This window comes from Bufo gargarizans, chromosome 8 (assembly GCF_014858855.1).
Source record: "Bufo gargarizans isolate SCDJY-AF-19 chromosome 8, ASM1485885v1, whole genome shotgun sequence".
NCBI classification, from domain to species: Eukaryota; Metazoa; Chordata; class Amphibia; order Anura; family Bufonidae; genus Bufo; species Bufo gargarizans.
Window position 1 is genome coordinate 46168746 of NC_058087.1, and position 11263 is coordinate 46180008.

The following is an 11263-nucleotide window of genomic DNA, read 5'->3' on the forward strand; positions in this document are numbered from 1 at the left end:
TCTTTGCGTTGCTCGGAGGTTCTCGGTCTTTGTCTTGCCCAGAATCAGGAAGTCGTCGAGATATGGGATGATTGTAACTCCCTCTTGACGAAGATAGGCCACCATCTCTACTACGACCTTTGTGAAGACCCTGGGGGCCGAGGAGATACCGAAGGGAAGGGCCACGTATTGAAAGTGATGGATTGATCCGTCTTGACCCTTTATAGCAAATCTTAGGTACTTCTGAGAGAGATGATGAATGGGGACGTGGTAGTAGGCGTCCTTTAAATCGATCGATGACATGAACGCCCCCTTCTGGATCAGGGGAATTGTGGATGGGATTGTTTCCATCCTGAACCTCCTGTATAGAATGGACTTGTTTAGGGGTTTTAAGTTTATAATGGTACGAAAGGATTGGTCTGGTTTTTTTATTAAAAAAAGGCTGGAATAAAACCCTCTCCTTTCCTCTGGGATAGGGACCCTTTGAATCACCCCTAGGTCCAAGAGGTCTTGGACGCCCTGCCAAATTTTTGGAAGTTCTGACCTGCGCTGGGGTGAGATGCAGAATCTTCTTGGGGGGACTGATGCGAATTCTATCTTGTAGCCCTGAGAGATTACATTTAGAACCCAGGGATTTGAAGTTACCTGTTTCCAGGAAGATAGAAAACCCATCAGTCGCCCCCCTACTCTGGCGTCACTGCTGTTTGCCTGGTCTATTTTGGGGATTGAGGATGAAGCCTCTTCCTCTCCCTCCTTTGGGATAGCTCCATCGGCCAGTTTTCCCTTTCCCCCTGTAGGATCTCTGCTGAGGTTGGAATTGACGAAAGGGCTTCTTTTTAGAATCCTTCTCCTCTGGGAACCCCTTTTTCTTGTCTGCCGCCCCCTCTAGGATCTTATCCAGAGTGGGACCGAAGACAAATTCCCGGGAGAAGGGGATGGAGCAAAGTTTAGCCTTGGAAGCCTTGTCCCCGGACCAGGCCTTCATCCATAACGCCCGCCGGGCTGCATTAGAAAGAGCCGCATCTTTGGCTGAGAAGCGGATCGACTCTGCAGAAGCATCGGCCAAAAATGCTGTGGCGGAGCGTAGAAGAGGGAGCGATTCTCTGATTTCTTCTCTCGGGGTTTTATTTTTCAGGTGTACGTCCAACTCCCCTAGCCATATATACATTGCTCTAGCAACAGAAGTAGCAGCGATATTAGTCTTGACCCCAAACATGGCTGATTCCCAGGATCTTTTTAGGAGCCCGTCCGCCTTTCTATCCATAGGATCGCTCAACTGTGAGGAGTCTTCAAAGGGTAGGGCGGTCCTCTTTACTACCTTAGCCACTTGTAGATCCACTTTAGGGGTCTGATTGTAAAGTTTGCATTCAGTCGGATCAAAGCAGAGCCTGTTCCTGAACTCCTTAGGAACGCCTAACCTTTTCTCCGGGTCTGACCATTCTTCCATTATCATCTCCTTTATATTTTCATTAATAGGAAAAACTATAGAGGATTTAGATCTAAGGCCCCCAAACATTTCGTCTTGTACCGTACGAGGTTTAGGGGTATCCTCGATACCCATTGTGGATCTAACTGCTCTCAGCAGCTCCTCCATTTCATCAGCGGAGAAGAAATATTTCTTATCCTCGTCCGGAATTTCCCCGTCAGACAAGGGTTCCTCATTAGGAAATTGTCTGGATGAGGTGGAAGCCACTTCAACATCCTCGCCCTCAGAAGAGGAGATAGCGGACAACTTGCGTTTCTTGGAGGGGATGGGAGTACTAGCGGGGGCTGTCAGGGTGGCTAAAGAGGACTTAATTTCGTCCGCAATAAAAGATTTCATTTCAGACAGAATATCTGGTTGTTGTTCTTTCCAAATTTCCGATGTGCAAGATTTGCACAACCTTTTTTTGTAGTTCTCAGGGAGACGCTTGGAGCAAGCGCAGCATTTTAAGAGTTTGGATTTTGGCTTTGACTCCTTGCTGCCCTGGAGTGAGGAAGCAACCAGATATGCCAATTAGAATTTCAATGACAAAAGACTGAAATATATACCCCCCAGAAGGGGACTCACGGTACTGGCAGTAGTGGGATCAGGGCCTTCCTGGCGGGGAGCAGGTGTCTCAGACATCGCGGTGCAGCAGGCAAGAGCTGGAGGGAACCGCGGTCTACTTCCCTTTTCAAATTTCCCGGCATCTGACGTCATCAAGCTGCGCCCCTAGTGACGGCAAGAGCCGGCGCCGCACGAGCCTATGAGAGGATGCGTGCGGCGTCCGGCCTGCCTCCTGAGCACTCCATGTGCCGCACCTGCTCCCCCAGCCGGTCACAGGCGCACAGCATGCCGGAGGAAGAACGCCGCACACCGCGCGCCCGCGAATCCGGCACCCCCGACTGCTTCCCTAAGGAGGGAAGGAAGTACAAGAGGTATGGGGGAGGACCACAGGCCTCAGCATAGGCCGAGACGAGGGTCCTCGATGCTCCAAGCTGGCCAGCCTTAGCCCATGCCGCGGGAGGCCAGCTGGAGAACCTGCAAAGGAAAAATTAACGATGTAATCCTCCTGAGGAGGATCCTCTCCACGTGTTGGCCCCTGTAGGGGCAGGAAAGCACTGAGGAGGTGGAGGGGTGGGGGGTTCTTAAACTCTCTATGTGTTCCTGCCCCTACAGAGGTCAAGGGTCAATCTCAATGTGGGCCGTCATGGTGGATGAAATGGAAATAATACTTTTTAAACTTATGCAAATTACCTTCTGAAGGTGCCCAGGGGCGGCGTTACTGGGCGATGTGCCCAGAAAAACACACCTCCAGCCGGCGGACGCCACGAGCGGCACCAGAGGACGGCGGGCTGGGAACTGGCCCGCACCTGCGCACTGCTCTGCCCATTATGGGCAGAGGAACATCCTTTCATATTGCGCATGCGCCGGCCGGCTGTCTGTCTTTAGTTGGCCGGCGCATGCGCAATATGAAAAGCTGTTCATCTGCCCATAATGGGCAGAGCAGTGCGCAGGTGCGGGCCAGTTCCCAGCCCGCCGTCCTCTGGTGCCGCTCGTGGCGTCCGCCGGCTGGAGGTGTGTTTTTCTGGGCACATCGCCCAGTAACGCCGCCCCTGGGCACCTTCAGAAGGTAATTTGCATAAGTTTAAAAAGTATTATTTTCATTATCTGGGCGAGGGACACATAAGACAAAGGTATGATCGTAATGAGGGTTAAAGAGTCTATAACCTGATCTGAGCGGTATATAACGCTCAGATTAGGTGAAAGACTCCCTTTAACTACAAATGGCCATGACCTGAGTGGATCACAACCACGCCGTGTAGCTGTGCCCTTAGGTCTCTTTTACACTAACAATATGGATTGTGTCAGGGTGTGTTCAGTGAAACTTGCACCATTTCACAAGCAAGTCCAGTCAGTTTTCTCTGCAATTGCGTTCAGGGTTTCAGTTTTTTTCAGCGCAGGCGCCATCAGTTTTGATGCGTTTTTCACGCGCGTGAATAAAAAAAAAAAAAAGAAAGATTTATAAACAACATCTCCTGACAACCATCAGTGATACAATGCGTTTTTCACTAAAGCCCTATTCACTTCTATGGGGCCAGGGTTGCGTGAAAAATGCTGAATATAGAACATGCTGGGATTTTCACGCAACGCAGAGATGAAGCGTGAAAAACAATGCTCATGTGCACAGACCCATTGAAATCAATGTGTCAGGATTCAGTGCGGGTGCAAGGAGTTCACGTTATGCACTGTCACATGACCACTGCAGCCAATCATTGGCGTCTGCAGCATGTGATTGCCGAGACCACCGACTGGCTGCTGCGTTTACACGAATGGCAGTGGACCGGTGGGGCACTGAAAAGCAGAGTGTGGGTTTTTTCTTTGTGCTCTCTAGCACAATTTGGACAACCCCTTTAGGGCTCATGCACACAAACTTTTTTTGCGTTCATTATACTGGCCGTTTTTTTAGTTCAGTTTTTTTTAGTTCAGTATGCGTTACTTATACTGAACCATTAATTTCAATGGGTCAGCAAAAGAAAAAAAACTGAAGTGTCTCCGTCTGCATTCCGTTTCCGTATTTCCGTTGAAAGATAGAACACGTCCTATTATTGCCCGCAAATCACGTTCCGTCGCTCCATTCAAGTTAATGGGTCCGCAAAAAAAACAGAGCACATATGGAATGTACTCTGTATGTCTTTCATAACCGTTCCGTTTTTGCAAAACCATCTATTAAAAATGTTATGCCCAGTCCAATTTTTCCTATGTAATTACTGTATATGCCATACGGAAAAACGGAACTGAGCCGGAAACACTACTGAAACAAAACACGGAAAAACTGAGCTGTTAAAACCAGCCCGCAAAACACTGAAAACGCCATACGGTCGTGTGCATGAGCCTTAAAGCTGCTGCTAAGCATCTCATGTCTGACATCAATTGGCATCTCTTCGCTTCATGTCCAGTTGGACTTACACTTGCAGCCAATAGACGCCAACCTTACAAGAACGAAAAATATATGTCTATGCCTCTGTATGAAATCTGTACGGTGGTAACATAAGGCCCCGTAGACTTGTACAGGCCTCGATATTACAGCTCCATATATCTGGTGTTACAGATTTCAAGCTCTTATGGTCAGAGGAGTCTCTTTCTGTCTCATTATCCGTTTTGATTTTCTTTGTTATTTCGCCCATTGTAAAGTGGCATATGCAGGTGCTATATATAGCTTATTATTACAGGTATAAAGTAGATAATGAGCACATGGGGTTAATGGCGTAACGCAGACAGGTACATGCTACGGTATTTAATGTAGCGTGCTCCATATAACCCCAATGCTCCCAGCTGAGGGATACAGTTCAGCTGCCGACCTGAAGCTGGACTCTCTTGATGGCACGCTTACACAAAATTCTGATAAAATGGCATTAACGTATAAATGATGACTATAATACATCTGGTTGCCAGGGACAACTCCGCCATTATCTTTGCACTATTTTCTACACATGGATATTTATGAATCTGTTTGTGCCAGTCTTCCAGCATGCAGAAGTCACAAAATGCGGCCAGGACTTAGAGGAAGGGGAAGTGGTCTCCTTTGATCTGACAAATTTAATATCATGTATTCCAAAATTTTGTGTAAAGTGCAGATCTACGCAACCTCAAAAGGTGACTTAAACTTGATTACGGAGCACAGACTCAATCCACCACTCATGGGGTTCAGGCTCGAGTATGAAACGTTAGTCTAAGGCCTCATGCACACGGCCGTGTTCCGCGGCCGAGAGCAGACCGTGGAAACCCGGTCCGCTCTCGGCTGCGGAACACGGCCTTGTGCATGAGGCCTAAGGCCTCTTTCACACGGGCAAGATTTCCGCGCGGGTGCAATGTGTGAGGTAAATACACTGCACCGGCACTGAATCCGGACCCATTCATTTCTATGGGGCGGTGCACATGAGCGGTGATTTTCACGCATTACTTGTGCGTTGCGTGAAAATCGCAGCATGTTCTAAAAAAAAAAAAAAAAAAAAAAAAAAAAAAAAAAAATCGCAAGCGAGTGCGGATGCGGTGCGATTTTCACGCACGGTTGCTAGGAGACGATCGGGATGGAGACCCGATCATTATTATTTTCCCTTATAACATGGTAAAATAGGGATGGGGGGGCGGTTAAAAAAAAAAAATGTTAAAAATAAATTTTACTCGCACACCGGCTTCTCTTCTGTCTTCTTTAATGACCAGGAGGAAAAGGACCTGTGGTGACGTCACTGCGCTCATCACATGATCCATCACCATGGATCTGGAGCATGTGATGAGCACAGTGACGTCACCACAGGTCCTTTTCCTCCCAGGTCATCAAGGAAGACAGAAGAGAAGCCGATGTGCGATTAAAATTATTTTTTACATATTTTTTTTTTTTTTAACCCCCCATCCCTATTTTACTAAGCATTCTGTATTCAGAATGCTATTATTTTCCCTTATAACCATGTTATAAGGGAAAATAATACAATCTACACAACACCGATCCTAAACTTCTGTGAAGAAGTCCGGGTTCGGGTACCAAACATGCCGACTTTTCTCAGGTGCGCGCATTAAAACGCTTTAGACTCGCGCAGAAAAATCTTCCCACGACGCACCCACATCTTATCCGGCCCTCACACGCGACGCCCGTGTGACAGAGGCCTAAGACTTGATTCACATGACAGTATTTTCCGTCCATGCGTTATCCAGACTGCATCTCAAGATTACAGTGACCCATTAAAGCGGTTGTTCACCTTTAAGACCTTTTGTACACAAAGTGTGGCTGTACCCGCGGTGGTAATCATACTCAGTTACTGCCCCACAGGTCCCAGGTCTACCTAATGCCAACATCCAGTTTGACGCCAAGTCAACGGGTGACTGCTGCAGCAACAACTTGACACTGGGTCACATGACGCATGGGTGATACGTCACCACCGCAGCCAATTACTGGCTGCAGCAGTCATGTGACCTGATGTCAAACTAGATGTTGGAGAGGAAAACTGGGACCTGCAAAGCCTACGGGGCAGCGATGGAACCGGAAACTAGGGGGGGGGGGGAATCAGGTTTACCATTGCGGGTCCGGTTACACTGTGAGGTCTGTACAAAGGGCCATGAAGGTGAACAATCCCTTTAAAGTAAGTGGTACAACGTGTAACTAAATTTTATATTTTATGGCACAAACCATTCTTGGCCATTTTCCATCCAAAATTCATTCATGCAAGCGAAAGGTGGAGGAAAAAAAAAGGGCCAGACCCTGACACCATATGGATTTCCTACACGGCTTAGTGGGAATCTGTATGTACAGGAATGTGGGGCGGACGCAATCCACTGGGAAGTAATTACATCAATCAAGAAGAGGTTTGAGATTTGTTTCCCCGTCTCCTCTGTTCTGGGATCCATTCATGTTCTTGGTTTAGATCTTCAGATTTTGGTTCACATCAACTCTATGGCCTCCAACTAAGAGGATGCCCGTGATGAATTCCATACAGTTCCATATGATCCAAGTGTAAAATATATATAATTATTTTTATTGTCCACTGTGCTCCTTTTACCCCCATCGGGCTCATGTAACCCTAGACACATGCTTCAGAAAGTCCAAGAGCACGGTCTCTCCGTCGGACGCCATGCTGAATATTCCAAGCACCGGCAATGTGACCGGGTTTACAGAATAAGGACAGCATTAAAGGGAAACACAGACACGGCTAAATAGCAGAACTAACATCCAGTCTGCCCATCCCCCGTCCACAGCCACCAGGGGAAAGGACACGGTGTCTGTTTACATATGTCCCGTAGATTTCTATAGATCTCCCTTGTGTTAATAGGTAAAAACATGTAAACCCTAGCGGCCGCCTCTCTGTTCACCACTATGGGACTGCGGGAAATACCAGAACACCTTTGGGACCTGCCCCTATCTGACACTGGTGGCATAAACGTGACTGCTGCAGCCAATCGCTGGCTTCTAGAGTGCATCTCTAAGGCCAGTGATTGGCCGCATGTGATCAGAAAGTTCTCAGAAGTTGATGGCATATCACTGGGATATGCCACCAATGTCAGATAGGTGCAGGTCCCAAAGGTGGGACCTGCTCCTATCTCCAAAATGCCCCCCCCCCCCCCCCAAAGTGAATGGGATTACACCATGCATACACCCCATGCATAGGTCATTAATGTAAGGGTCCATTTACACGTCCGTAGAATAGGTTCGCATCTGGTGTGGACCCATTCATTCTCTATGGGGCAGGAATGGATGCGGACACCACACAGTGTGCTGTCCCCATACGCATTTCTGGAGTGGCCCCCCGCGGCTCAATTGCGGACAAGAATAGGCCGCTCTATGGGGGTGCCGGACGGGTTTATTGCAGATCTGCAATACACTACAGACGTGTGAATGGACCCTAAACTGCATGCACAACCCCTTTATTATGGGCAGCACGGTGGCTCAGGGGTCAGAACTGGTGCCTTGCAGCATTGGGGGTCCTAGATCCGTATCTGACCAAGAGTTCGAACCTAGGACCCCCTAGTGATGCAGAATGTCAACTAAGTCAACTATTGGCTGCTAGGCCACGTGACCAATAAACGGACGACACAGGCCTAGGTCAGCACTGTGGCCTCTTCAAACAGTTAATCGGCAGAGCTGATGGGAGTCGGACCCTCACCGATCACATACTGATGACCGATCCTATGGATAGAGAAATCAATATAAAATAGTCGGAAAACTAGCAGCCGTAAAGGGGTTGTCTCACTTTAGCAAGTGGCATGTAACCTGAGGGCAGGGATGGCCAACCTGAGGCTCTCCAGCTGTTGCAAAACTACAACTCAGACTACCTACAGCTATTAGTCTACAGCAGGGCATGGTGGGAGTTGTAGTTTTCACAACAGCTGGAGAGCCGCAGGTTGGCCAAGCCTGCTGTAGAGAAAGTTAATACAAGGCACTTACTAAATGTATTGTGATTGTCCATATTGCCTCCTTTGCTGGCTGGATTCATTTTTCCATCACATTATGCACTTCCATGGTTACGACCACCCTGTAATCCATCAGCAGTGGCCGTGCTTGCACACTATTGGAAAAAAGCACCAGCCTACGTGAGCTCCCTTGGTCTCGGTCACTAGAGAGGATGGTACTTTTTCCTATAGTGTAAGAGCACGTCCACCACTTATGGATTTCAGAGTGGTCGTACCCATGGAACTGAGCAGGGTATAATGTGATGGAAAAATTAATCCAGCCAGCAAAGGAAGCAATATGGAGGATCACATTAGTAATTGGTTTGTATTAAGGTTCTCTACATGATAAATGCCACAACCTCTAATGGCCCTACACCTGGAAAGCAAAACCTACTGCAGCACACTCACTCTCCTAATTTACCGGATGGAGATGACGATGACGTCACGCAGTTTGACAGCGGCAGCCATCATCACATGACATCACTGTAGGTCACATGGACACAACCATATTTTTTATTTGCTTTTTTTTGTGGAGCACAACGACCACATGCATCGGCATTTTTTTGCGGACCCGTGTGGCCGTTCTGCAGATTACAGAACACGGGGACTGGAGGGGTCAGTACAGCGGGGGGGGGGGCACACCATCAATAAGGTACTGTTACTTCTGACACATTACAGCTGGATCTATGTGGAGGATAGGTGTCCCAGGTCACAGCACATGCATCCTCTGCCAGGCTCTGCTCACATTACACAGGATACATTGTGTCAATCATTACACTAAACACAAGATTATATGAAGGCTGCATGTTACACGGGGCCTCCTCCTGCACACACATGACACGGGGCCTCCTCCTGCACACACATGACACGGGGCCTCCTCCTGCACACACATGACACGGGGCCTCCTCCTGCACACACATGACACGGGGCCTCCTCCTGCACACACATGACACGGGGCCTCCTCCTGCACACACATGACACGGGGCCTCCTCCTGCACACACATGACACGGGGCCTCCTCCTGCACACACATGACACGGGGCCTCCTCCTGCACACACATGACACAGGGCCTCCTCCTGCACACACATGACACAGGGCCTCCTCCTGCACACACATGACACAGGGCCTCCTCCTGCACACACATGACACAGGGCCTCCTCCTGCACACACATGACACAGGGCCTCCTCCTGCACATACATGACACAGGGCCTCCTCCTGCACATACATGACACAGGGCCTCCTCCTGCACATACATGACCACAGATGACACAGGGCCTCCTCCTGCACACACATGACCACACATGACACGGGACCTCCTCCTGCACACACATGACCACACATGACACGGGACCTCCTCCTGCACATACATGACCACAGATGACACAGGGCCTCCTCCTGCACACACATGACCACACATGACACGGGACCTCCTCCTGCACACACATGACCACACATGACACAGGGCCTCCTCCTGCACACACATGACATGGGATCTCCTCCTGCACACACATGACATGGGATCTCCTCCTGCACACACATGACATGGGATCTCCTCCTGCACACACATGACATGGGATCTCCTCCTGCACACACATGACATGGGATCTCCTCCTGCACACACATGACACAGGGCCTCCTCCTGCACATACATGACCACAGATGACACAGGGCCTCCTCCTGCACACACATGACCACACATGACACGGGACCTCCTCCTGCACATACATGACCACAGATGACACAGGGCCTCCTCCTGCACACACATGACCACACATGACACGGGACCTCCTCCTGCACACACATGACCACACATGACACAGGGCCTCCTCCTGCACACACATGACATGGGATCTCCTCCTGCACACACATGACATGGGATCTCCTCCTGCACACACATGACATGGGATCTCCTCCTGCACACACATGACATGGGATCTCCTCCTGCACACACATGACACGGGAATGTCAGCAGAGATTTCTTCCTGCAATCAGTAATAACATGGAGGATTTCCTCCTCCTCCTCCCTGCAGCTGGGATCCTCATCCTGCACCGCCCTGTCCTCATCACCCCCCGCACGCAGAGACCAGCAGAGGGATCACCCCCCTCATCCCCGCACAGACGACGAGAGCCCCCCGCCCCCTCCTTTTACCTTCTTGATGTTGTACAGGCGGGTGAGCATCCCGACGCCCCGGTCATTGAGGATGGTGAGCTTCTCGGCCAGCTTCTGCTGACTGGGCTGCAGCACGGATCGCGACATGCTGCCTCTGTCCTGCCACTACCGCCGCCTGAGCTGTCCCAGGCCTCGCAGCGAGGGAGAAGCGACGGTGTCGCGATTCAGGGACGATAGCAGCGGCCGAGGAGGAGGAGGGGTCGTTGTTATGGAAGGGGGGACCCTCATACACATCCCATGCTCCGCAGTTTAACGCGATGACACGCCTGCCTGGCACCCGCCGTCCAGCGCCACCCTTCCTGCCGAATGTGGGCGGGACCTTCCCATGCCGCGCCCCCCACTGACGTTCCCAATGGAGAAGATTGAGGGATACTGAGCATGCGCGTTCCGACGCTCGGGTCTGCGGCTGTCCCGCTGTGGACGGGTTCGGTCCTGGCGCTGCCCTGAGACCTCTGGTTACGTCTGTCATGTCCGGTCCACAATCGGGACTGTCCAGGTCATTGGTGTAGTGAAGCAGTGACCCTGCAGACGTCACCTCCAGAGAAGAAACCAGTATGGCGAACACCCAAGGCGGTCACTTGTTACTTGCGTCCTATGACTGGACTCACCTGCGACTTTTATCTGATCTGCTCTTGTACCGCACGTCTTTGTACAGCCGCAAGCCTTGGGGTATGTTCACATGATGGATTTTGACTGGAAAAAAAACGCA

The 11263-nt window shown here is 50.0% G+C and overlaps 1 protein-coding gene across 2 annotated transcripts in view; it reads right to left on the bottom strand.

The window, feature by feature from the left end:
• NCKAP1 (NCK associated protein 1) overlaps positions 1-10884 on the bottom strand; it is a 121079-nt gene extending 110195 nt beyond the window's left edge. Inside the window, exon 1 of one of the 2 annotated variants that reach the window (XM_044302973.1) lies at positions 10534-10884. In XM_044302973.1, the coding sequence (XP_044158908.1) occupies positions 10534-10641 (108 nt within the window). In that variant the 5' untranslated portion in view covers positions 10642-10884. The remainder of the gene's footprint in view (positions 1-10533) is intronic. The other variant, XM_044302972.1, reaches the window with a different exon arrangement.
• Positions 10885-11263: the final 379 nt, after the last annotated feature.